The sequence below is a fragment of the Dendrobates tinctorius genome, unplaced genomic scaffold (genome assembly GCF_039654945.1).
Source record: "Dendrobates tinctorius isolate UK_male_01 unplaced genomic scaffold, ASM3965494v1 ptg000125l, whole genome shotgun sequence".
Classification (NCBI taxonomy): Eukaryota; Metazoa; Chordata; class Amphibia; order Anura; family Dendrobatidae; genus Dendrobates; species Dendrobates tinctorius.
This window is the reverse complement of record NW_027361793.1, coordinates 6,290,395-6,317,449: the sequence shown is the minus strand read 5'-3', so window position 1 is coordinate 6,317,449 and position 27,055 is coordinate 6,290,395. Positions and strand designations below refer to the sequence as shown.

The 27,055-nt window shown below is 40.0% G+C and overlaps 1 protein-coding gene across 5 annotated transcripts in view; it reads right to left on the bottom strand.

Annotated features, from left to right (window-relative positions):
• PARD3B (par-3 family cell polarity regulator beta) overlaps window positions 1-27,055 on the bottom strand; it is a 1,359,033-nt gene that overhangs the window by 938,592 nt on the left and 393,386 nt on the right. For all 5 annotated transcript variants that reach the window (XM_073541872.1, XM_073541870.1, XM_073541869.1 and 2 more), the window contains exon 3: window positions 15,456-15,609. In XM_073541872.1, coding sequence (XP_073397973.1) covers window positions 15,456-15,609 — 154 coding nt within the window. The remainder of the gene's footprint in view (window positions 1-15,455; window positions 15,610-27,055) is intronic.

The window sequence follows — 27,055 nt, the reverse complement described above, 5'->3', positions numbered from 1 at the left end:
GTGCATGGTAAAAAAAAAAATAGTCCTGGATAACCGCTTTTATCACAGGTTATAACTTGTACCCAAAAATTAGAAAATAGGTTCTCCTAAGGTAGAAGAAACTAGTAAAGCGAACTGGTTTACATGGACAAGAGATCTTATGGTTTCCTAGTCTAGAAGGCAAATTGCCGTTTCATCAGTTGGTCATTTTTTGTAAAGGCCTGGACATACTGCATCCAAAATGCAGCTTATTTCACCCAACTAGACGAAAAGATTGTCCTGATCAGAGTACTATGAAGCTCTTTGGATGAGACTCACATAAATCTATATCACCAGTAACCATGCATATGTAAAAAGAAATAAAATGCTGTTTGCCTGCAGTTTGATGCCTGGAATGAATACCTTTCATTTTACCCTTTTCTTCTTCTAGATGACTTACCTAGTTTTCAAAGTCTCTCAACTCCTATGCCACAGGAATTGCATGCAAATAAGAAGGAGGAGACAGAGTGAGCAGGCATAAAGAATGGAAAAAAGCCTTAATCATCAGTGCATGATATACAGTATGTTTAACATTAAGGTTTTATCCACAGCTACTTTTATTATAACAATGGGAATGACACACCCACAACTTATAAGGCCCTGTATGGGTAAAATATTAAGCCTATTCCCTGTCTGTCCTTCTACTTGTCCATACATCTGTAGGTTTGTCTGTTTGTCCATCTGTCCCTCCATCTAGCCATTTATGCCCATCCATCTCTCTGCCTGTCTATCCCTCCATTCTTCCATCTGGTCTGTTTCCCACCCAGCTCTCTAAGGAGGAGTAAATGGCTACACTAATTCATCACATCCTACTTCCCCCCCTTGTTAAATAAATACAGTCTGTAAGTAGCAAAATAAGTAAACCACGTCAGGAAAAAATGAGAAAAAACAAATTTACATAAAAAATTTATTTCAGGCAATTATTGGCTTCAGTAGCTTCATCATAATACATACTGGAGGGATAGACTTACAAGCAGCATTAATAATATGGCATAAAGCCTCATCATTGCCAAAGTCAAAAAACACATACAAATGTGCGTGGTCTTTCATCACTGTGGTTTTATAATGGAACTTTGCCACTGCTAATCTTGATATAGCCCTTCAGTGACTCAAGCCAAAAGTGAAAATTTGACTTTACATAACACATATATAGGCAATACACCTAGTAGCCTTCTTTTCAACAACACTGGTACTATTCTTCCTTCCTAGAGCCCTGTTTGAATCTTGCCAAAATGTCCACCACTAGACCTATCAGAGGGATTTTCATTTTGTATGTATTTCAATTTAGCCTGAAGGGTCATTTTAAAGTTCCTGGAGTATTAAAGGGAACCTGCCACCAGGTTTTCCCACTATAAAGTACGGCCACCATCTTAAAGTCCTCTTTTAGAGTATTCTGGTAAACTGTCAGAGCAAAGTGTTATATAAGTAAAGCAAAGAGTTACTCAGCTTCAGATTAGCTGTATGTATGCTAATTAGAACAAAGCTAAAAGCTGAAGAAAATGCTTTTATTCCACTGCATGATTAGATGCAAGCAGAACAAAACTGAATGAAAAACAATGCAATACGTTGTGCTGTTGGAATGCACGTGTGTGATCTTATATAGATCCATTTTCAGCTACGCTCTATGGTGTGCAATGGAGATTTAAACACCTAATTGTCAAGGCAATCAAAAGGGTCATGGAAAGACATCTTATATATCTGCTCCAAAATTACACAATACAGGACTGCAGGAAGTGAAGCTGGTTGGAAATGTGACAATTGTGGGATCCCTGAATTACATTCACTTGTTTTGACAGCAGTGTCTGTACAAAGGATGTCACAGAATAATAATAATAATTTAGGGAAGATGAAGGAAACCACCAAGTCAGAATTAGGTTTCGCTGACTGGCTGGTATTGGTTTTTATAGAAATAGAGGTTTACATCCCATCCTTTATGAATGCTAAGCGATGTAAGTGTTCAACTCTCTCGAACGTGGCCAGAACTGTGTAATAGATTTTTCGGCTGTGAGAAATAAATAAGGAGTTTAATGCCTCAAACAAAATTGAACGGATATTTGCAATTTAGTGCCTTATTGCCTAACTAATAAATCATCCAAATAATAACTACAGTAAGTGGAAAGGCAAGGCTGGGGCTCCGACTGATCACAAGCTGGTGCTGAGCAATTTTACCAGAGTTTAGCTTACTTTTAGAGCACGTTATAGGTCATTTTAAATTGGGGATTATTTGGGATTATATCTGGATACCATCATTACATACTGCAGACAGTGGTAGAATGTAGGAATTATTTTGTCACTGATAGCATTTCACCAGAAACTGAAAAATTGAGAAGATTTCTAACACCACCCCTATATATCTAAACATCGGAATGATCTAACCCAGCGGTCGACTATTAAGGTCTTGTCTCAACAAGCATATAGAAGTGTAAAGACAAACAAATTTTACAATATTGCTCCATATTGATTACTTTGGTACTTTATTCTTCCTCTGTATGACTAACTGTATTTAGAGAAATAGAGTTTTCGCTTCCAATCCATCACCATCAGATGTTGCGAATTGCAATGAGATGGAATTCTTCCTTAACTCCTACACTCCCTTAGGATTTTCTGCTTTTGTGTTTTTGTTTTTTGCTCCCCATCTTCCCAGAGCTATTACATTTTTATTTTTCAGTCAGTATGGCTATGTGAGGACTTGCTTTTTGTGGGATGAGTTGTACTTTTAAACAACACCACTGGTTTTACCATATCATGTACTGGAAAAATGGCAGTGGTGAAAAAAATCCAAAGTTTGTATAAAAAAAAAAAAAAAAAAAGGCCATTTTCTGAGACCAGTAGTGTGTATTAATTTTTTTATTGACTTATTTTGAATGGGGAAAAGGGAGACAATTTGACAGTTTATATTTTTTATATTTGTAAAAACATTTTTTGTTTACATGATTTAATAGTCTCTTAAGGAGACTTGAAGTTGCATTATTCCAATCACCTGGGCAACACATACCAGTGCTTCAGCCATACTATGCGTGGCAGAATTGACCATGAACACCAGCCACTGCTTTGAGCGGAAATGACAACCACAAGGGTCTTGCAGACCCCTGGTTGTCATACCATCTTATCGGCGCCCTGTGATCATGTGACAGGTGCGCCGATGGGTGGGATTAGTGACGCACTTCCGGTACGGCTATCTTAAATGTTGTTGTCGGAGATTGACAGTGGCATTTAGCATGTTACCTATACATCATAAGTCGTAAAGAGGTTAAAAGCATTGGTTCTTAGGGACAGCCTCATATGAATACACCACAGTACTCTATGGGGGCACAATGTGCCGCTATGTTCATAAGCATTAGAAATGTATTGATTTTCATTGAAGGAATGAAAGCATAAATAGTGAACTATGCTCAGGACGTAGGACCCTTTAGTGTTATCACTCTGCACACATTCCTGCACATACACTGAATGTTTGAGGGTATGTGGGGATCACTTGATGTATATTATTGATGACCTTTTTCTCCAAGTACTCAGGTATTATCTGTGTTAACTTGCTTACATGTGCATTCTCAAGGTGGCCATGCTACTCATCCAGGCATCCCAAACACATGCAAGTTTGACTCATCTAAGCATGCAATAGTTCTCAATAAAGATCCAGGAATAAGCCGCTACCAGGCAATAAATTGGACATGTTGAAATAGAAAATGCTGATCCTCAATTCCCCGGCAATCTGTGAGTCGGATCCGTGCACCTCGACAAAAATGCCACTATAGTTAAAGACTGGAGTAACATACCGTATGCCACTGAAGTGTAACTTTTGATAAATTCAGTGGAGGGTCAATGCCACGCCCAGTCCAGCCAATGCTCCTTATGCTTTAATAGAGCTGGATGAGATTGGTGTGAAAATGTCAAAGTAGAAAAATCTTTGTACAGTTTAATGTTACACAAAAATGTTGCAACTTTTTAAATCGGTGTATACACTTTAATGACTCGGCCCCTTAATGTTATTTCTTTCATGTATCCAATGTTATGGTTAATAGGACTGTGTATGTATAGTGCAGCATGAATGGAGGAGCCCCAACTGGGCCTTCATTATAGCTTTGAGTTGTTGTTCCATCTTAAGTGGGTTAGATTGCAAAGTGTTACACATTGACAAGTCACGCTACCAAGATCATTTCTGTAATTGGAAGTTGCAGCTCCGATTTTAATGTAAATAAAACAGCCAACTTTCAGACAAGTTTCTGATAAATGGCATTTTGCAAGCAACTGGCAATGAAGTGTATGGCAAGTGTTTCCCGTGCAACTTACAGTCAGCGACAAAAGATCAAACATATTTGGGAAAATGACTCTTTTGTAATTGCAGTATGTAGAATGTCGCATCGCGACACTGTAAAAAATAATTGTATTCTATGTTGCATTGTGTTACTGCACTCTCAGTGATGTGAGACACATCTGCAGTCTATTAGCAGTGGATGGTCTTCTAGGTAAGGAGTACCGTGCCTTTCAAGCTCTTTACTATAGAACTTCCACGCATTTCTCTGCTGCTGGCTGGTTAGATGGAATCGGGCAGCCTCAGTGTCCCTGCAGTCATCTAATGCTGCTTAAACAACTATGCCTCTGCTTGTAGCATGGCAGAGCGAATAGTCTATGCCATCTGTCAATCCTCAGAAGTGCACCTTTTCACCGACAGGCAAACAGCGCTTCTGAAGATAGAAGAAGTGACAAGCTCTTTAAAGGGGTTTTCCACTGCTATTTGACCCCATTCTATGTATTACCTGTGTTACATCCATGACCGTATCTCTGTGAAGGTCACATAATTCTTTTTTGTCATTGAAACACTGCTACTAGTCTGTTACTTCTTATATTGGCAGTGGAATTGGACAAACTGAGAAGAGCAAGTCACTGATGGGGTCGGAGCTACCTTTCAATGATTGACAGAAATCTGAAAATGCATGCTCAGTTAGCAGACTTCACTCTCCTCCACTGAACAAAGCACTGCTAATTGTCATTAGAAAGCAAATTACAGAGCTTGTCAGCTGAAGATACTGGATTGTTGTGAGTTCATTTTCCCCTTCGTCACTGGGGTCTGGTGAACTCCCTATTCTGGTAAAGGAAGGTAATGAGCCTGATTATCAGGCACCTGAGTCTAATGAGGATGACTGGCTGAGTGGAGTCACGAACTGGATATAAGGCTGCCGACGCCCTTCTGTCCTGCGGGTGATTTCTCTGTGGACTTCTAGGACACCAGTCTGATTCCTGTTCCCCTAAAGCTAAGTTTTCTGTTTTGGCTGTTAGCTTTTTGTTTTGTTTTTTGTTTTCCTTGCTTTTCAGTATTCTGCCATTCCCTGCTGGGGTGAGCTGAATCTCCTTTTGCCTGTAGCTCTGTCTTCAGTATATTCCTGAGTACTGACATAGCTTTTTTGAAGCCTAGCGTCTTCAGGGCCTTTTTCACTGTCAGTCTGTTGGCTCTTATTTTCATAGGGTTTTTTACGGATTGCAGACAGCAGCCTTCCCGTCCTTTTCTATTTAGTTAGCTTGGGCCCCTCTTTGCTCAGTCTATCTTTCTGTCTGTGTTAGTATTTTCATCTTGCTTCACCGTCATTACATGTTGGGGGCTGCCTATTGCTTTGGGGTCTGCTCTGGGGCAGTTTAGATTTCCCCTTTCTTTCTTTAGGCCTATTTAATTCTCCGGCTGTGATCGAGGGGTCTAGGGCATCGTAGGAACCCCCCACAGCTACTGCTAGTTGTGTTGATAGGTTCAGGGGTCTGCAATCCGATAGCTGCCAACTTCTCTGGTTTTCTGGACTTAGCTAGCATTTCTGTTTTTGCCTCCTACGGTGACTCAATCATAACACTGGATATTCAAGGCATCGTCAGGATCCAAGCAGAATATCGTGAAGCCAAATATGAGCTTGGTGATACTCGGTACAGACTGAAAAAAACGATTCATTAAAGTGCTAGCCTCTCCAATTAACAAGCACTGTGATGTGCCACTTATCATTAGAAAGCATATCTTAGCTCTTGTCAATTGAAGGGGTCGGTGCTCCAAAGCATTGGTAGGATCCATGCAGAGGACAGTTAAGCCTGATGTGAGTTTGACATTTCTGTGGTGCAGACTGACTCTTCCAATACTTTGGAATACTGGCCCCTCCAGCTGAGAAGCACTGTGATGTGCTGCTTGACATTAGAAAGCATATCACAGTGCTTGTCAGCTGAAGGGGCAGATGCTTCAAAACAATGGAAGAGTCAGTTTGCACAATGCATCACCAAGTTCACAGCAGCTTCACTGTCCTCTCCATGGATCCTACCAATGCTTTGGAGAGCTGGACCTTTCAGCTGCTAAGAATTGTGATATGCTTTGTAATTTCAAGCAGCACATTGCAGTACCTGTCAGTTCAAGGGGCCAATGCACCAAAACATTGGCATGATTTATGCAGAGGAGTGTGATGTCTGTGATCTAAACAAGTTTGCTCAGACTGCTGTCACTCATTGATAAGTGGCAGCATGCCAACCAGTGACCTTCTCTATATTTTGTTGAATTCTGATGCCCAAATCAAAAGCAGCCAACAGAAAGCAGTGACTGAATGACAACAAAAAGGTTATATGACCCACACGAAGATATGCTCATAGAAGCAGCTCAGGTAATAAAAGTAGGTTAAAAAACTGTTTGATATGAAATGAGGTCAAATGTTAGAAAAAAACCTAATGAAATAAGTTGTCCACTATTCAGACAACACATTCTCAGTTGCTATGCAGAGGCATGTAATGTTTGGGCACCCCTGGTCAAAATTACTCCTACTGTGAACAATTAAGCAAGTTGAAGATGGTCGTCTTGCATGCACTACTAATTTGAGGTCTAGCCACAAATTTTCAATGATGTTCAGATGATAAACACATATCAAAATACACAATAGACTATCTCAAAAGGTTCAAGCTGAAGGTTTCAGAATGGACCTCATAGTCTCTTGATCTGAACAACATTGAAAATCTGTTAAGACCTCAAAATAGCAATGCATGCAAAACGACCCAGGAATCTCATAGAACTGGAAGAATTTTCCAAGGAAGAAAGGATAAAAATCCCTCAAACAAGAATTGAAAGACTCTTGGATGACTACAAAAAGTGTTTACAAGCTGTAGTATTTGAAAAAGGGGTTCTACTAGGTACTAACCATGCAGAATGCCCAAACTTTTACATTGTCCCATTTTCCTTTTTGTAATTTTTAAAATGTAAAAATTTATAGCATACATATTTTTTGTCTAAAATACAAAGGAAATGTGTCATCTTTATCTTTAGACCTTTTAGAGATAATTTCATCTTCAAGTTGCTTAACTGTTCACAATAACAGTTATTTTGACCAAATGTGCCCAAACTTTTACATGCCACTGTATTCACCCATGCAAAATGGCATTGTTATGCTATGTTACGCCATGTGAGTCCTGCGACCAAACAGCAACCACTAATGAAGACTTTTGATGAAGACACATGCGAAACGCACGTAGGGGAGGCAGGCAGGGGTCCCTTTACTTGAAATCGCCAGTAAGTAGCTGCACAGTTCTCATTTTATTATTGTGGCATTGTGTATGGCTCTATATACTATTGGCACTATCTTAGCACTTTATTTTTCAGTATATACATTTACCCTCGCTGCACTATTATATGATATATTTGGAAGTAGTATTATGTATTGTGGCTAATCTAGATACTGCCAGACATGCTTTAGCCTTAATTTTCATGGCGATTTATGTATTGTTTTATGCCACTTTCACATCTCTTCCATTATATCTGAGGCATTTTCATTGGAGAATTTAATTACTGGTATTTTATATTTTACTTGTGGATTCCCCGTTACTCCTACTTCGGCAGATTTTATTCTGTTATTTTTACTATATATGTGGTATATTCTGATTGAAATAAAAATATTTATTGGTATAAAATACTCTTTTTCCTTCCTTCTTGTCTTAATTGACTTATGGGGATTTGCTAAGTACTATGTGATTTATATTGAGTTATTTACCTTTACTAAACTCATTGTTCTTTTGGATAACTAAAGTGCTTAAATCTTTTTATTTTTTATTTAAATGGTAAAAAAATCCAAAGCTTGTAAAAAAAAAAAAAAAATTATATTTTATAATTTTTTAAAAATATTCTTTAAAACTTTTTTTTTTTTTTTTTTTTTACTTTTAACTTGTTTTAACAGTCTCCTTAGTCTCCTTATCATTAAATCTGTGATCATATGATCTGTTTTGCTACACTTAGCAGGGCTGCAGCTGTCATGCCTGAAAAGGTGTGGGTTCGGTGCTGGAGCCAGCACCAAAGAGGACGAGGCTACCTATGACACACCTATATGTCACAGGTCGTATTTGTATGAATAGACAAGGAAGAAAGTTTGGAAGCCTGAAGAGTGTCATACAAAGGCAGTGAGCTATGTGTGTTACTAAATATTTTAGCCTGTATGTTGTGAAGTGCTGTGGAATACGGTGGTGCTTTATAAGTAACAATTAAATATTTTTTTCATTAATGGGTTATTCCCCAAAAGATCAAATTATTCCTTATCCATGGTTTAAGGAATTACTTTCTAATCATAGGGAGACCAACCACTTAGTCCCTAGCAATCTCTAAGATGGGGGCTCCGGAACCCTAAGAATGGAGCTCTGTAGTTGAAACCAGAATGGAGTGGAGGTGTGCATGATCAGCTTCATCTCCATTCATTGTCTATGGGACTGTTGGAAAAAGCAGAGAACTATAATTTGCAAACACACATAAATAATGAATAGAGTGGAGGTTGAGCATTTCCATCTCTGCTCCATGCAGAGCACCATTCTCAGGGTTCCAGAGTCCCAGCAATCACAAAATGATCTTGATTTTTGGAAATTAATCTGTTTTACTGATTATATAGGACACAAATATTAAAGATTTTGGGTCACTAATAGAATTTACAATTTTGTTTACCTAAAAATACAGACCCCCACTAAACATTTAAAAACCTATTAAAAATATAAACCCCAATTACTTTACGTCAATCTAAAACCCCAAACATAGGCCCAGACTCCCAAAAGATAAAACACACCAAAAGATATAGACTCCCCAAAACATATACAGCCTTTATGCCCATGTGAAGAATATTGGAGATATAATTTCATGCCAATTGTTTGTATCCTATCTACCATGGGATTCTAAAACCCCCTTCAGTGTGCAGCTAGCTCAGCAAGGGGGTCAAGCCTCAAAGGGCTATGAGTGACAGATCTCACACCTTGAGTCAGCTCAAAGCAGAACAAAAGGCTTGCTGCCATGTGGTCTAAACTGCTTTGCTGAGTCAGCTATGATTCCATAAGGCGTTACGGAGATAGTATACATCCTAGCCGTACATCGTGTATATTTCCTATATTTCCGAGATCCCCAGAACTGGCTGGCTCTCGACCCCATTCAAGCAACCAGGGGTTTGGAACCAGGCGCAATACAGGAAGCTGGGTTCCCTCTGCAGCTTATTCGATAAGCACTATAACTTGCTGAATAAGCCCTGACCAGATCAAATTCACTCATCTTTAGTCTTAATGCACCTGAACCGCCACCCTGGGACCATCCAGAAAGGAGTTATGATCTTTCATAGTTTTTGGAATTTGAGGCTCCCTCCGTGCTTCCCTGAGCCCCCCACAGCAGCGCAATGTGCATCGCTGCTGCGGGGGGCACAATCTCTGCAGGTCCCCAAATCCAAGATGGCGACGGGGACCTTCGGGGGCCTGCAGGGAGCTAGCTTCCTCAGTGCCTGCAAAGCACAGGCATGAGGAAAGCCTGTGCAGTGCCTGTGACAGATCGCTGATCTGTCACAGTGATCTGTGATGTGACAGATCAGCGATCTGTCACATGACAGGTATGTCCCCCCTGGGACAATGTAATAAAGTAAAAAAAAAAGTGTAAAAATAATTTTAAAAAAAATCGCTAAATAAATTAAAAAAAAAATATTCCCTAATAAATTCATTTTTTGGAAAGTCCAGAAAAAACCAGAGAGGTTGGCAGCTATCGGATTGCAGACCCCTGAACCTATCCACAACAACTAGCAGTAGCCGTGGGGGGTTCATATGGTGCCCTAGACCCCTCGATCACAGCCGGAGAACTACATAGCCTAAAGACAGAAAGGGGAAAAACTAAACTGCCCCAGAGCAGACCCCAAAGCAATAGGCAGCCCCCAACATATAATGACGGTGAAGCAAGATGAAAACACTAACACAGATAGAAAGATAGGTTGAGCAAATGATGGGGCCCAAGCTAACTAAATAGGACAGGATAGGAAAGCTGCTGTCTGCCATCCGCAAAAACCCTATCCAAAATGTGCCAACCGACTGATAGGAAAAACAGGCCCTGAAGTCGCTAGGCTTCAAAAGACTATATCAGCACTCAGGTATATTCTGAAGACAGAGCAAAAGATCAACAGATCAGAGACAAAAATGGAATTCAGCTCACCCCCGGACGGGGATGGCAGAAGTCCCAAAAAACAAGGCAAAACAAAACTGAAGTGTACAAAGCAGAGCAGAAAAACTTAGCTTTGAGACGCAGGAATCAGACTGGTCTCCAAGAATCCAGCAGGATCACCAGCAAGGCAGAAGGGCGTTGGCTGCCTAATATCCAGTCCTCAATTCCAGCCACCCAGTCATCATCTAGCTGCCCAGGTGTTTGGTAATCAGCCTCACTACCTTCCTTCACCAGAGGAGGGAGTTCATCAGACCTCAATGGTGAAGGGAAAAATGAACTCACAACACACTTCCCTTCCAAGCCCCGACGTGTGCCCATACAGTAGTTTTATCCCACATATGAGGTATCAGCGTACTCAGGACAAATTGGACAACAACTTTTGGGGTCCAATTTCTCCTGTTACCCTTGGGAAAATAAAAAAATTGGGGACTAAATGATAATGTTTGTGGAAAAAATACGATTTTTTTTATTTTCACGCCCGGGCGTTATAAACTTCTGTGAAGCCCTTGGGGGTTCAAAGTGCTCACCACACATCTAGATAAGTTCCTTAGGGGGTCTAGTTTCCAAAATGGGGTCACTTGTGGGGGGTTTCCACTGTTTGGTACATTAGGGGCTCTCCAAATGCAACATGACACCCACTGAGCATTCCATCAAAGTCTGCATTCCAAAACGTCACTACTTCCCTTCCGAGCCCCGACGTGTGCCTATACAGTAGTTTTCTCCCAAACATGGGGCATCAGCGTACTCAGGACAAATTGGACAACAACTTTTGGGGTCCAATTTCTCCTGGTACCCTTGGGAAAATAAAAAAAATTGGTGACTAAAAGATCATGCTTGTGGAAAAAATACGATTTTTTTATTTTCATGCCCGGGCGTTATAAACTTCTGTGAAGCACGGGGGGCTTCAAAGTGCTCACCACACATCTAGATAAGTTCCTTGGGGGGTCTAGTTTCCAAAATGGTGTCATTTGTGGGGGTTTTCACTGTTTTAGTACATCAGGGGCTTTCCAAACGCGACATGGTGTCCGATCTCAATACCAGCCAAAAACGTCAAATGGCGCTGCTTCCCTTCCGAGCTCTGCCATGTGCTGTAATAGTGGTTTACCCCCACATATGGGGTATCAGCGTACTCAGGACAAATTGCACAATAACTTTTAGGGTCCTGTTACCCTTGGAAAAATAATAATTGAGGGTGAAAAGATAATTTTTGTGGAAAAAATATGATTATTTTTAATTGTACAGCTGTACGTTATAAACTTCTGTGAAGCCCTCGGGGGTTCAAAGTTCTCCCCACACATCTAGGTAAGTTCCTTGGGGGGTCTAGTTTCCAAAATGGTGTCATTTGTGGGGGGTTTCCACTGTTTTGGTACATCAGGGGTTTTCCAATCGCGACATGGTGTCTGATCTCAATTCCAGCCAAAAAAGTCAAATGGTGCTGCTTCCCTTCTGAGCTCTGCCATGCGCCCAAATAGTCGTTTATACCCACATATGGGGTATCAGCGTACTCAGGACAAATTGCACAATAACTTTTTGGGTCCTGTTACCTTTGGAAAAATAAAAATTGGGGGTGAAAAGATCATTTTTTTGGAAAAAATATGATTTTTTAATTGTACCGCTGTGCGTTATAAACTTCTGTGAAGCCCTTGTGGGTTCAAAGTTCTCACCACATATCTAGATAAGTTCCTTGGGGGGGATCTAGTTTCCAAAATGGGGTCACTTGCGGGGGTTTCCACTGTCTAGGTACATCAGGGGCTCTCCAAACGTGACATGGCGTCCAATCTGATTTCCAGCCAATCTTGCATTGAAAAAGTCAAACGGCGCTCCTTCCCTTCTGAGCTCTGCCATGCGCCGAAACAGTGGTTCCCCCCAACATATACCTGATATGTTGGGGGGAACCACTGTTTCGGCGCATGGCAGAGCTCAGCGTACTCAGGACAAATTGCACAATAACTTTTGCAGTCCAACTTCTCCTGTTACCCTTGGTAAAATAAAAAAATTGAACCTTTTAGTATTTTTTTTGTGAAAAAAAGTTAAATGTTCATTTTTTTTAAATATTCAAAAAATTCCTGTGACACACCTAAAGGGTTAAAAAACTTCCTGAATGTGGTTTTGAGCACCTTAAGGGGTGCAGTTTTTAGAATGGTGTCACTTTTGGGTATTTTCTATCATATAGACCCCTCAAAGTGGCTTCAAATGTGATGTGGTCCGTAAAAATAAAATGGTGTTGCAAAAATGAGAAATCGCTGGTCAACTTTTAACCCTTATAACTTCCTAACAAAAAAAAAATTTTGGTTCCAAAATTGTGCTGATGTAAAGTAAACATGTGGGAAATGTTACTTATTAAGCTTTTTGTGTGCCGTATCTCTGTGATTTAAAGGCATAAAAATTAAAATTTGGAAAATTGCGAAAATTTAAAATTTTTTGCCAAATTTCCGTTTTTTTCACAAATAAACGCAAGTTATGTGAATAAAATTTTACCACTAACAAAGTACAATGTATCACGAGAAAACAACATCAGAATCACCAGGATCCATGGAAGTGTTTCAGAGTTATTATCTCATAAAGGGACAGTGGTCAGAATTGTAAAAATTGGCCCGGTCATGAACGTGTAAACCACCCTTGGGGGTTAAGGGGTTAAGGTGATTAAATATATAATTTAACCTTGGGCTGCTCTTTTATCTCATTCCATGAATCCACAAGTCCATTTCTCAGTTTAAAGGGGGTTTTACACATAGCGATATCGCTAGTGACATCACTATAACGTCACCGATTTTGTGACGTTATAGCGATATCGCTATGTGTGAAACTTACCTCCGACAGGCTCCCCCGCTGTCCATCGCTGATCGCGCAAGAATGTCCAGCTCCATTTCTCGTCGTCAGCTTCCTGCTGGGCTTCCTGCTGTGACGACGAGCGACGCGTGGAGGCGGGCGGGAGGACGTCAGGATTGCCGTGTGTGAAAGGTGAGTATCATGCGCTGTATCGCTGCTGCATCGCTGTGAGGTCTGCCTGTGTGACAGCTCACTAGTGATCATTTAGCGATGCACCAGCGATCCTGACTGGGTCGGATCGCTGGTGCATCGCTAAATGTAAAGGAGCCTTAACTTCACATGCTACTGTGGCTGGTTTCTGACACAAAATAATCGGCTCATATCTAACGAGGAACTAGTGGTAGTCCTACCAGGCTGATAAGGCTCTGCTTCACTGGTGCTAGTGAAAGGGTCCTCTCAGCCTATCAGGGTTGTGAGGGAGTGTGGTGCCAAGTCAGTGACTGCGTGGGCCACATTCTCTCACTCCCCGTGCCTCTCTGGACCCGTGTTGACATGGTGTGTGTGTGTGTAAAACTGTTTCAAGCTAACCTTATGTATCTCCAAAGGGTGCGGAACGTCAAGTTGCTGCAAGTGATGAGATCATACTATGTAATTTTGCTGACATAATAGTGACGCCAGGCAGGGTAGCGAGGTGTGGGTTCGTCACAAGTGGTGGCAGCAGAGGGATTCTGCGTGATCTTTCTGATGTCATCCTTCACAGCCTATCTATATTAACACCACATGCACTCACTTAAACAGAACCCAGACATAGATAATCAACTCTCCCATTTATAGTCTCCCTTTCATTGCCCATGTGCCACAGCAGACAACATAGAATAATTTTATGCAGTGACACCCAAGACAAGTATGGCAGGAATGGTGAGGGGAGTTTATAATTTAAAAAAGATGTGGCACATGGAATTTTTCCAAGAGTAACACAGAACAGACCAGGAGTGTGAAAGAGGTGACAGAATGTTTTGCTTGCACACAGCTCTCCTCCAAAAAGGGGAAAACTGTCCCTTGTGCACTAATAAGTAGCCATCCTACTATCTTCTGTTATAAAGTCTAATAACTAAGTGTTAAAACGATCCAAAATGTTGGAAAGAGTGAAAACATCACAGATGATCATAGCGCTAGTAGTAATGGGTTAATGTTCTCTTTATTTTCTTTCATTAATACAAATTAAGATGGCATCCTCATCCATGATCAGTCCTCATGCACGGGACACTATATTCACTTTTCGTTTCATCTTTGATATCCGTTCTGCAGTTTATCATTTATTTCTCACCTAATTAGTTCTTATAATTGTAAATGCTGAGATGCTATGGAGATAATCAAAGAGCTAATTACCACTCGCTCATTCTTACAGTATGATATGACACTAGAAATTGTATTATTACTAAAGTGTACTGCTTGCATTCTCGCTGATGAGCGCAGAGAGAAGATCTGCAATGTAATTTGGCATCTAACTGTGCATTGTACAAGGACATTTTAACAAAACCAGACATTCATGTTTCAGAGTGTTTGTGCTGGCAGAGAAAAGAAAGGAGAAATAGACATTTTACATATCTGAACAAATGCTTAATGTACGAAAAAAAGCTAAACAGTGTGTAATTACTGATCACATTTGTGCTTGTATTTTGACCTCCTTATGCCTATTCCTCCCATCAACCTGTAACAAGGATTTTAAGAATTAACACAGAAAAGAAAAACTGCGGTGACAAGAAATAAGGACTGTACAAGAGAGGAGTAGAGACAAGATGCGTCAGGTAACTGCTTATGTTTAAGACACAGACAATAGATGGAAATTGAGATGCCTTTTAACACTTCATTCTACAAGATTTCCTTCTGGAATTTAGGCTGATGCCATCATTCAGGCTTAAGATCTGCGTTGCATTGTCATACAGATTTTTTTCCTCGTGTAGAAGATACCGAGATCGGAGCTAATGCATACAGAATATAAAATAACAAGGCTGAGAGAGGAAACCTACTATTTCACTCCTCCTAAGAACATGCGGAAGAGACGAGGGTATTTGAAACTTCCACCACGCTAATCAAAGAAATACTGTAAGTGAGCATCTTACAGTAGTTGCCACTCATACTGAAAAAAAGCCTTCACAAAAACGAGAAGCAGAAATAACCAAAGTAACTACAGGGTGATGAACGGTAAATAGCATACCAAACTTCAGAGCTGAGGAAGTGACTTCAATCTCCCCCAGAAGAGGCAGGTGTTGGAACTCTGTTTGGAAATGGTTAGGACTGAGACGATCTGTGACAATGGATGCATCATCTGTTCTGTTGGAGGAATCCTGTTCATCAAACACGGCAATCAGCTGAGAAAAGAACATAGAAATAGTTAAACATGTGCCACCTCCACAGAGCAAGGGCTCCAACAAATGACATGCACAGCCATTATCATATGTAGAAATGACATGCAATATATAAGGTGACATAGCTAATAACTTCTCAGCAACGTTTCACACATGTGATAACTAGCCACTTACAGTAAATTAGTCAGTACACACATCCGATCATTTTTATTTAGCATGTCAATTAAAACAGCAGGTTATCTTTTCAACAGATGTGAATGAAGTAATCTACACATAATATCAAGAATGTAAGAGTTGTTAAAGGTAGCCTGTCATTAGATGAATGCTGCCGGATCCACAGGCAATATGAATAAGAGCCTGGTAGTGCAATTACAGCCAGGTATGCTTTTCTCTGAAACACTGCAGAATTTTACAGAAAACATGTTTTGAAGAGCCGGCCAAGGACTATAGGTAAAGACCTAACTAATCTGATGACGAGCCCGGGATGCTTCTCTCCCAATACAGATGACTGATAGATCTTTCCCTATGTCCACTGATTAGACAGAGCTGTCAATCAACTGGAGTAGGTGGAGAGAAGAAGGCCAGAGATGGCCCCAGACTAGCCAGGACTCTCCTTATAGTTCCCCGCTGGCTTTTCAAACTACGCTTAGTCTGAAACGACGCAGTGTTTCATAGAAAAACCTATACTTACCTGACTATAATCATGCTTCCGGGCTTTGATTCAAGCCGATTCGGGCACCATTGACAGGTTCCTTTTAAAATGGTGGAATTACAATAGAATATCCGATTTCACAGTTATTGAGATTTAGTTAGTGGTGGCCTCTATCAAGGATTGAAGTAAATTCTTATATAGCAAATTTACAGCAGATAGAGCAAAAACAGATGAGGTAGAGTAAATGTACCCACATAAAATTGAGAAACATTAACTCCTCCCAAAAAGTATCATCTTATTTGCTATTTTTCCAAGCAACAGAGAACCAAAAATACAGCACAGATAAATAATTTGAATGATCTGATGATTATGTGAATGTCAGCAGTATACAGACTTCCATGTATGTATCCTGAGCATGGAACAGCAGAAACAGGTGGTAATATCCTGTGCCTACTCGTAGGGAATTGCTAGAAATTTGAATTTCCCTAATATCCCCTGACCAGCAGTTGGACTATACATAAAGTTCTCACAGTTATTTATGCAATTCTCTAAAATTGTGACATAGATGAAAATACACTTGAAATTATCAAGGTGTTTTCACACTTAAAACTAGAAAGCAGAAGGCACTGACTAAACCAATAAACTTGTTTCTATACAGAACATACTGAATTTATGCACACATTCAGTCTAAATCAATTGATGGAGTTTTCCTATTGAGACCCCTTTCTTGCATAAGGTCTAGATGCGGTTTGCCACAAAAGTGTGTTCAGTGGGAATCCTCCACGATCACTAGAACCGAAGAGCCTGATACCTATTGTTGACGGGTAACTGCCAGTCTTGAGTAGTCAATACTATATAATGCTGTAGGCCTTCCTCTCCAGTATCTCAACAATAAGGTGGAGGTACAGCCAATTCGATGGCCATGACACTTACTGCCCCATCACTGGAGAAGTCTTCTGTTGCATTCTACTAGCCAGTATGAGTAGCTACTTACTGTCTTGACACAAGTAGGACTGGATGGGGTGCCGCAACATTATTATTATTATGCTTACATATATATAGCGGCATCATATTTCACAGCACTTTACAGATATTGTCACTGCTGTCCCCATTGGGGCTCACTATCTAAATTTCCTATCACTATGTCTTTGGAATGTGGGAGGAAACCGGAGTACCCAGAAAAAACCTACACTAACACGGGGAGAACATACAAACTCCTTACAGATATTGCACTTGGTTGAAATTGAACCCAAGACCTCAGCGCTTTAAAGCAACAGTGCTCACCACTGAGCCACCATGCTGCCAAATAAGTATTTCTTTTTAATGTGTAGCACAAAAGAAGAAATGCTGTTGTTTCAAAGTATTTTTTTTAATAAGAAAGCTTTTTGCCCATGCAAATTAAAACTGTGCAGAAAGTCTTCCTGCATACGAAATAAACATTCTTAACAAGTAAAATGTGTCTGTACTAATTAAAGCCGAAAACCTATGATCACAGCTTCGACCCGAGATCACAGTACAATAGTAATGTTGCAAATAATGGATTATTCCGGCTGTCACACATACACAGCTAATAATAATCTATGACAGCAGTATAAAATGGATGATTTAAAGAATGCAACAACAAATAAACTAGAAACAACAGAGATTTTACAATGGAAATAGTTCACTATGAACAGCTGTAGGAACAATAGAAAACATAATTAAAGCCTAACTCACTGAAAACTAAAAAGAAATTGGCACTTCGGTTAACTCTAACTATTCCATCCCACTCATGGTTCAAAGAAGCCAAGACAGAGTCTTACCGAGGGTCACTAGTGATTACTTTTTGTATAATTGGATGAAAACTGAATATAAATGTAATTATAGGTTTTTTCAAACTTCTTAGATATTTGTAGAATACACTTTTTTCTATTTGGGGAGGATCACCACCACTCTTACCCGTAAATGTGACTAAAATCATTGCCATATCTGCAATAGTTAAGGGAACGGTTAATTCTTCTAAAGTTTCATTTGCTCAAAAGTGCCACACTGCTTGGTAAAGTAAAACTGTGTTTGCTTTCTGTATATGTGAATATGCAGCAAAGCTCGATGCTTTACGCATTATACAGTATATTATCACTCTTTGCTTTTAATAAGGGCCTCAGATATGGTTAGGATTTCATTAAACGCTGACAATTACCTGTATAAGAGTTGGTCCATAAATAACACTTATCAACTATCCATATGATAGACAATAAATTTATGATCACTGGATGTCCAGCTACCCAGACTCCCCCCAATGCCGATAAGGGGGTGCTAAAGTAATTTTTGTGAATGGAGTGGAAGTGAGCATGTGCGACCACTACTTTTCTTCACTATGATTAAGAGAGGCAGTCACACATGCTTACTATAGCTCCATTCACAAAGGGACTTTGGGCCCCTATTCATGTGTCAGTAAGGGCCTTATCAGCTGGATCATACACTTATAAACCATTCTGTGAATAAATAATATAAGTTTATGGGATAACCCCTTCAAGGTCTGTAATGCCTCAACTGAAGTGCAGAGGTGGCCATACATGTGCAGCCACCCTTTATGATACCTAATGAAACATATGAAAAGCATAGCAAACTAGTATTATGGCCAAATGTTTTCATATATCATTCCTCTTGGTATCTGTTATGATCTATGTGATTATTGTAATGCTGTAATGTATATTGTCTGTACAAGTCCCCTCTGAAATGTAAAGTGCTGCGGAATATGTCAGCGCTATAGAAATAAAATTTATTATTATTATATATCACCTTTCAGAATACATTGCAAATTGTTCAAAAGAGAGACCCAGGAGCTGCAGTAGGTGCACCCATAAGCAGCATGTGCCAGAGATAACGCAACTTGCGACCTGCACAGTTTGATGCACGCTTTGATGTATTTGTGATATAGCAACTGAATATGTTGAGAAGAAACTTAATTCCCCCCCCAAGAAAAAAAATATCATTGCATCCTTCAAGAATAATTTGACAACACTGCACTAGAACACCCAAGTATAAAAGTTATAGTACGAAAAAACTTTAAGACAAAATCAATACAAAAACAACCACCTTAGTTGCTTCTCAATTAGATGACCTTGTTAAGTATATTCTCACTGGTAAAGTGAGACCACAGCGACAGGGAATGTTGTGATTTGTTTATTTGCTCAGTGTATTTTCCCGTTAAACTTGACCGGGACAAAACCAGGCACAGGACTGGACAGCTGAAGATAAGATAACCACCACCTTTTCACACATTATTAAACCTCAGGTTTCTCCTAACTTGTCATCAGTTGTAAAACTGACCAACTCATTACATGAGATTAGATCATAATGTGTCTCCAGACCCCAGCAAATGTTAGGAAACACGCAGGTCCATGTGATTGCGCTGATACAAATCTTTAGTGACAGGACTGCATAGAGCAGATTTAACTTCAATTTGATCCTGAAGCACAATATCTTACTGTCTAGCAAAGCCTAATTAGTTATTTTCTCGAATAGGTGCCAGGCAGTTATTGTTCATCTGAGCAGTTCACCACTTGTAATTAAAATGAGCTTTATGGCTAATGGAGAGCGCAAGATAAAGCACTCAACACACGAGGACACTCAATCATAAAACTATTTATTGCTGGCTTTATGGATTTAGGTATTTTTCCTAGCCACAAATTATTTAAAAATAAAATATTTTCTGCATTTAAAAATAATTGAATAACTCTAATTATAATTTGTAAATGTTTACACAAATTAATAATAATAATTAATGGGAGTTAGAGTATTTTAGCAGTATAGTAACTATAAGCATAGTAGTGGTAATGCAAAGCCAAATCTAAATCATGCAATGCACTAGAAATGGTGCAAATTGATATGTAGAACCCAGTCTAGAGGCCGTGGCCATAACCTCTTCTTATCAGACAGGAATCCTGTGAACTGCCTCCTACCAGTCAGCATCTGCAGCTCTTCTTTAGATTAGTCAGCCGGGAGAGATGTCACTTGTGTCACCGATGACGTAGAGCCAGGTGAGTTAATCAAAAGAGTAGCCATGGATGCTTTCAGGTTCGCAGGTCTCTGTTAGATGGACACATTTTACCAATGTGTTCATTGGACTGGGTCCTGGAAATCAATTTACACCATCTCCACAAGGCACTCACTATAATAATAGGTATTGTCGGAATCCACAAAGGAGCCAGACGGCACACGGTGAGACAGATGGGAAGGGAAGCACTGCAACAAGGGAAAGATTAGAGAGACACCCCTGAATTTCCCCTGCGCAACCCTGAGCTCTAGGACATCAGTAGACTTTTTTTTTCATCCCATACGGCGATCATGTTTCTATCCCTGCCTTGTCCTAAGAACAGCCCTGGATAGTGCGTGTGGCAGCAGGAACGCTAGTCCTGCTTTATAATACAGACACAAAGGGAAACAGACAAGGGTAAAAGAATAGCTACACCTATACTATCCTTAGTGTATAACTTTGCTTAATAAAATATGTCATACTAGGATTGATAACGTTGGATGTCCCCTGCATAATTATATGAACCAATGAATCATGACCATTCTCCTGGATGTAAATACTTGATTTATTTTTTTCTTTATGTATTTATTTTTTATCTTCGCTGTAGTAACTGAGGAAGTCATAAAGACAAAAAAGTTTGTACTTAACTACTACAAAGTTGACTGCATTACATTTTCTTCATTCCATATGTTGAGTGCCATGTTTATTTACTACTAATGTCACGACACAGCTGTCTGGTGACCAGGGACCAGAGACTCCTTCCCTGTCCCTAACACTAGGGGGTGCCCTAGCTCTCCCTATTCCCTGGGATGCTTCTGAAGGTGAAGATGCCAGGGCCTCCACTCTTGCCTTATTCTCCTGATTCAGCCTTTTATCTGTTCTCTTCCCCCACCCAGGAAAGAGGGGCGCTACTGTGCACCGTAGTACAGAACCCAACAAACAAGGCAACACGGACAAGGGTTAACAGAAAACTCCAGGCATACAAAATATTCACTCACATATAACAGAGGAATGCACCGGGATGTGGAGGCAGGGGAATATACCAAAACAGAGAATAGGGAATTACCATACCTACAAACCAAGAAACAGTCACAAATATATGAACACCTCTCCCTCTGTTAGCCATGCAGCAAATGCTAGCTCTGACAAGGATTTGCAACAACCCAGATTATAAAGGGGGAAGGAGTAGCTAACTGAGCTCAGCTTCAAGCAGAGATTTCCAACATGGCCAATTAACTTCTGTTCTGCAAGAAGGAACAAACACCATTAAAATGAAGGAGAAGTGCTTCTCAGCGCCGGAGTAGGAACAATCAGACGATGCTGTCTTCTGGCTCCACACTGTTGTGGCAACCTCGTGACACCTAATTCACGGTTTGGGAACCTACTTGTGCACCGTCCTCAGTAGTGCTAATGGTATTTATATGTATATTTACTTTAAGAGCCATATGTGGAATAGTGTCTGTCTGTGGCTATTAACCTGTTAAATCCCTCTCAATCTCAGACAGAGGGATTTAACACGCGCTGGCGGCGCCCATGTCACTCCACGCTCTCACTGCTGTGCCCATGATGTGATCTCTGGGCACTGATGGGTTCCTATTGTCCAGAGGCTCCAGTTCAAAACCCTAACCATGACATACAAAGCCATCCACAACCTGTCTCCTCCATGCATCTGTGACATGGTCTCCCGGTACCTACCCACACGCAACCTTCGATCCTCTCAAGATCTCCTTCTCTACTCCCCCCTCATCTCTTCTTCCCACAACCGCGTACAAGACTTCTCCCGTGCTTCCCCCATACTCTGGAACTCTCTGCCGCAACACATCAGACTCTCACCAATAACGGAAACCTTCAAGAAGAACCTGGAGACCCACCTGTTCCGACAAGCCTACAGCCTGCAATGATCCTCTGTCTACTGAACCACCGCACAACCTGCTGTAGCCTCTCCTACTGTATCCTCACCCATCCCTGTAGACTGTGAGCCCTCGCGGGCAGGGTCCCCTCTCCTTATGTACTTGTGTGTCCCTTGTCTTACACATGTTTATTATACTTGTCTATATTTCCCCTTTTCCCATGTAAAGCGCCATGGAATAAATGGCGCTATATAAATGTATAATAATAATAATAAGGTGGGGGTCTGCTGAAGACCCCTGTGCCTGTCATTACGCTACTCCTGTGAACGCTGGCTCATGGCTGGCGTTCATAGGACATTGTCATTTCTGCTATGCATAACATAGGCGATTGCAGCTTAAAGTCTCCTAAGGGAACTGTTATATAAAGTAAAAGAAAACATTCTTAAAAATCTTAAAAAAAGAAAAAACACATAAAATCACCCTCCTTTTGCCCCATTGAAAATAAAACGTTAAAAAATTCACACTTCACCACTTAAATAAAAAACAAACTACCATATACATATTTGGTATCTGCATACTCATACTAACCTGGAGAATAATATTGCCAGGTCAGTATTACCATATAGTGAAAAGTAACTTGGCACTCAACTTAAGACTGCATTATGCAGTCTGCATAATAAAATTTTCTTCTATGGACCCTTAAGTTGAGTGCCAAGTTACTTTTCACTATTGAGCTTTGGTTTGGGTAACCTACTCCCGCACCCTGCAGTAGTGCCACGCTATATTATACCATATAGTGAACATGCTAAATAAAAAAAAATAAAAAAATTGTGGATTTGCACTTTTTTTTGCAATTTCACTGCACTTGAAAATCAATGGTGCCATTCAAAAGTCCAGCTCGTCCCACCAAAAACAAGCCCCCATGCGGCTAAATTAATGGAAATATAAAAAAGCTATGGTTCTTGGAAGAAGGGGAGAAAAAAAAACAAAAACTTAAAAGGGCCTGGAGTGAAGGGGTTAAAGGGAATTTGTCAGCAGGTTTTTGCCATTTAATCTGAGAGAAGCATAATCTAAGGGAAGAAATCCTGATTTTGGGGATATGTCCCTTGCTAAGCAGCTTAATGTAATTTCGATACAATCAATGTTTTATCATTAGGAGATTATTATCTGAGAATTAAGTTTCCATGCAAATCAGTGAGGCCAATATTTGTAAGCTCACCTTCACGACTGATTTGCACCTTCCTGTGCATCGGCAGAAAGCTGTCAATCAATGGTGGGGGCGGGGTTATACACAGCTCAGCATTCTGAGTATTGCTACATTTACAGCAAGTAAAGAAGGGTTTTTATCCAAACTACAGTAAGCAGTCTAATAACTGAAACATCGCTGACATATTCCCTTTAAATTCAGTTAAATTCAGCCAAACCAACCAACCATCTGTTTTGTATGAGGGTTTCCTGACTCTTCCCTGACAGGGATGAGGATCAATGCAGTAAAGTTGAGTCTCTTATGGACAGGCTTTAGCAGCAAACTATATAGAAGTCTTGCAAAACAAAAATAAAAGCTAACTAAGTAATGTTAAGTGCGGCTGAGGTCATATCATCCAACAGTGATCAGCAACTTTGACTTAGAAAAAAGGTTGTGGCAATGATTTTACCTCCGCAACAGCCATCACGCAGTATTTCTGCTGCCCGAGTACAATGTTTAAAGGATTAGTGTGAATTTTTAGATAATTTCTCTCTCCTTAATTTTATTACATTTTTTTATTAATCAATCAATTATGATGTGCTACTAAATCCTTATGGACATGAAATCATAAATAGTTACTTTCTAAAAGACAAAAACTCTAATAAACCTTTAATATAATTATAACACAATGTCAATATTTTAGACAGATCTTACAAGATGCTGTCAACTTCTGTCTGTTTTACCTATTAATTGCCAAAGAACATTATCTGACAAACCAAGTAAATATGTAAATAGTCGCAGTACAGGGCCATTAATCCCAAGCAGAAAATATTTCATGCTTGGAAGATGCCGTAGGTTGAACATTCTTTCCATTGGCTTTGTTCCCAGCACACATTTAGCCAGTACTCAGCTATGCTCTTACTTTAATTCTGCCTTATTTATTATTTTTATTGAAAAAGGGCCTTCTAATCTGAGTCAAGATTCAATAAAGTGATTATTTATCCTTCTTTCCACATCTAGTCTACAAAATGGCACTATTGAAGTAGCTGTCTTGACTGTTAATAAAGCAGTTTGCATATCTTAATAATATTGTATATAAGTGTCCAAATAAACCAGCTTTACAAAAAATATTTTTTTTATTCCATAGGCTTGCAGAGATTAAAAATAGCAAACCCAGCTACAGTCACCCTTTATTGCTCCAGTACTGCCTCCTTGGTGCTGCCCAAGGTATTCGTTGACAGTGGTGACATCATGACTACAGTGCACATGAGCATTTGAGCCAATCTTGGGGTGCAGCGGTAATACCTAAGTTGTCGGCATGAGAAGATTTTAAGAACAATTTCAGCTATTACACATACCTTCTATACCCTTTAATGATAAACTGTCATCACAATTTTATACCCCAAACTAATGGTATTTGTGTAAGGGTGCTTTCATGCTGAGTAACCTTTACTTTTGTTGTCGAAATCCATTTTGCGGTTTTAGAAAAATCGATGGATGAATTTGTATGTTAGTTACAAGTGCAATGGGCGGGCAGTGCACTTATAGTTCTGCTTTTCTGCCTTTTTCCCCACACGCTGCCTGCTTCCTGTCTCTGACTGATAGATCACCAAACATGAGTGACCCATCAGTCACAGAGAAGCAGAAGGCAGGTCGGAAATAGGGAGAGAGGAAGCAGACCGGTAAGTGGAGAGCCCACCTTAATGCACTTGCAGCTAATTTAGATACAACTTCAATGATGGATTTCTTTAAAATAACAAAACAGATTTCTACAAGAAGGGTAGGGGTTTATTCAGCATGAAAACATATTTACCTAAATGACATTAGCTTGGGGCATAATATCCTGAGTCCAGGCTAGATTTAAGGCATCATTCAGATGTCTGTTTCATGTACGTGTTTCTATCTGTGTTTTTCACCAATAGAACACATTCATTATAATTTATGCTGCTATTCACATGTGTTTTTTTCGTGAATCGCATGTCCATGCAAAAATCATAGAGACAGGTCTGTTTTTTCCAGCAGCATGAATAAAAAGTGCTAATACATGTCTATGGGTCTGTGAACCGTGTATAACATAGCGTTTCCGCCGCTTGTCTCGTCACCTACAAGTGGCGGAAACCGCGTCCAGCCTGACGCCCATCACCACTGACCTCACATGCCTCATAAGGACCTGCTATACTGTCACACGGCAACTAATATAACTACAGAGAAACTGGTAACAAGCCTCCTTTTCAACGTAACAGGTTCTTTCTACAACTATTCTGAATTAATATGATACTAGGGAGACAGACGGATAGCTCACCTACAAGTCTTCCATTACAGTAAGAACTCACGCTTGTTCCCCATTTCTCCACAATACTTTTAAGCAGTCGGACTGATGAAGGCCATGTAGGCTGAAACGTTTTGCAGACTGCATAATACAATTTTCTTCTATGGACCCTTAAGTTGAGTGCCAAGTTACTTTTCACTATGGGTCTGTGAACATCATGGACAGCACATGACATCAGTGTGCAATGTATGTGCTGTCCATTATTTACATTGCAAATGATAAGATAAGCTTGGCAATTTATTAATTTAGCTATATGCAAAAACAACTGATGAAACTCTGATGATGCATGGACCAAACATTGATGACTATCAGGACTCAGTTTGGGGAATTTCTAATTGTCCCTTTTTGGTTGTCCTATCACATTCTGGGTGGGACTATATATATTCTCCCTTCACTACACTTCCTTGCTGGCTGTACTAAATGGATTATAGCTAAGGCGTTTCAGCTTTTCAGTGAAGAGATTTTCCCTGCTAGGCAAACACAGTTTGTGTTTCTGATGTGTGTTGTCTGCCTTCCCAGCACCTTTTCTTTCTCCTCAGTTAGGCTGGTTGGAGATCATTCTTGTTTAACTTATTATTTTCCTTAGTTCTTTGTGCACATGCTTTAAGTTTCCTCACTTTGGGTCCTCATATCCCTCTGCATACTATCCCTCTCCTGGTTAACTGTGCAGAGTGGCCTCCCCTCTGATTCCTCAGAAGCTCAGGAGGTACGAGAAACCCCTCGACGGCCTTTTAGGGAGCCAGGTCAGAGGTGGTGTTTTTAGTTGTGTGGCTAAACAATTTCTAGTCTGAAAAGAGACCAGTAGCATGTTGGTGTGGCTTTTCTGTGTTGTAGGCTTTATTTTTCCTGTTGCACATATATGAGTGAGTTATGTGCATAACATTGACACTTGGATCCAAAACACTGACACCAGTACCATTTTTTTGCACACGTGAAAACCATTGGTGCTTAAATTAGGCATGAGTTCAATAGGAAGCAAAGCGATTGTTTCACTGAAGCATTTCTGTTCATATTTATACTATAGTTTATACAGGAAGCTTTGGAACAACCGATAATACCAAAAATATACTAAAAACAGAAAAACTCAAAATTTACAAAGAAGCTCCAGAAAAGTGTTAAAATGTAATTATCTGGTTATTGGCACAAACAAACATTCACTGGAAACTAACACCTAAATAAAGGGGATCCAGAGCTATGCTTTAATCTACCTGCCCCCGCCTTGGTTATGCATGCTTGCAATGAAACAGTTTTCTTTTTGATCTTTTGAGATTTTACAGAAAAGTAACAACTGACATCACATTAGTAACATTCTAAATTTTCTCTCAAGAATACACTAAACAGACCTCAAGGACTGAGCAAATCTTGTGATTTATGCACAATAAATCTGTATCACAAAAGACTGGGAAAGTAGAAT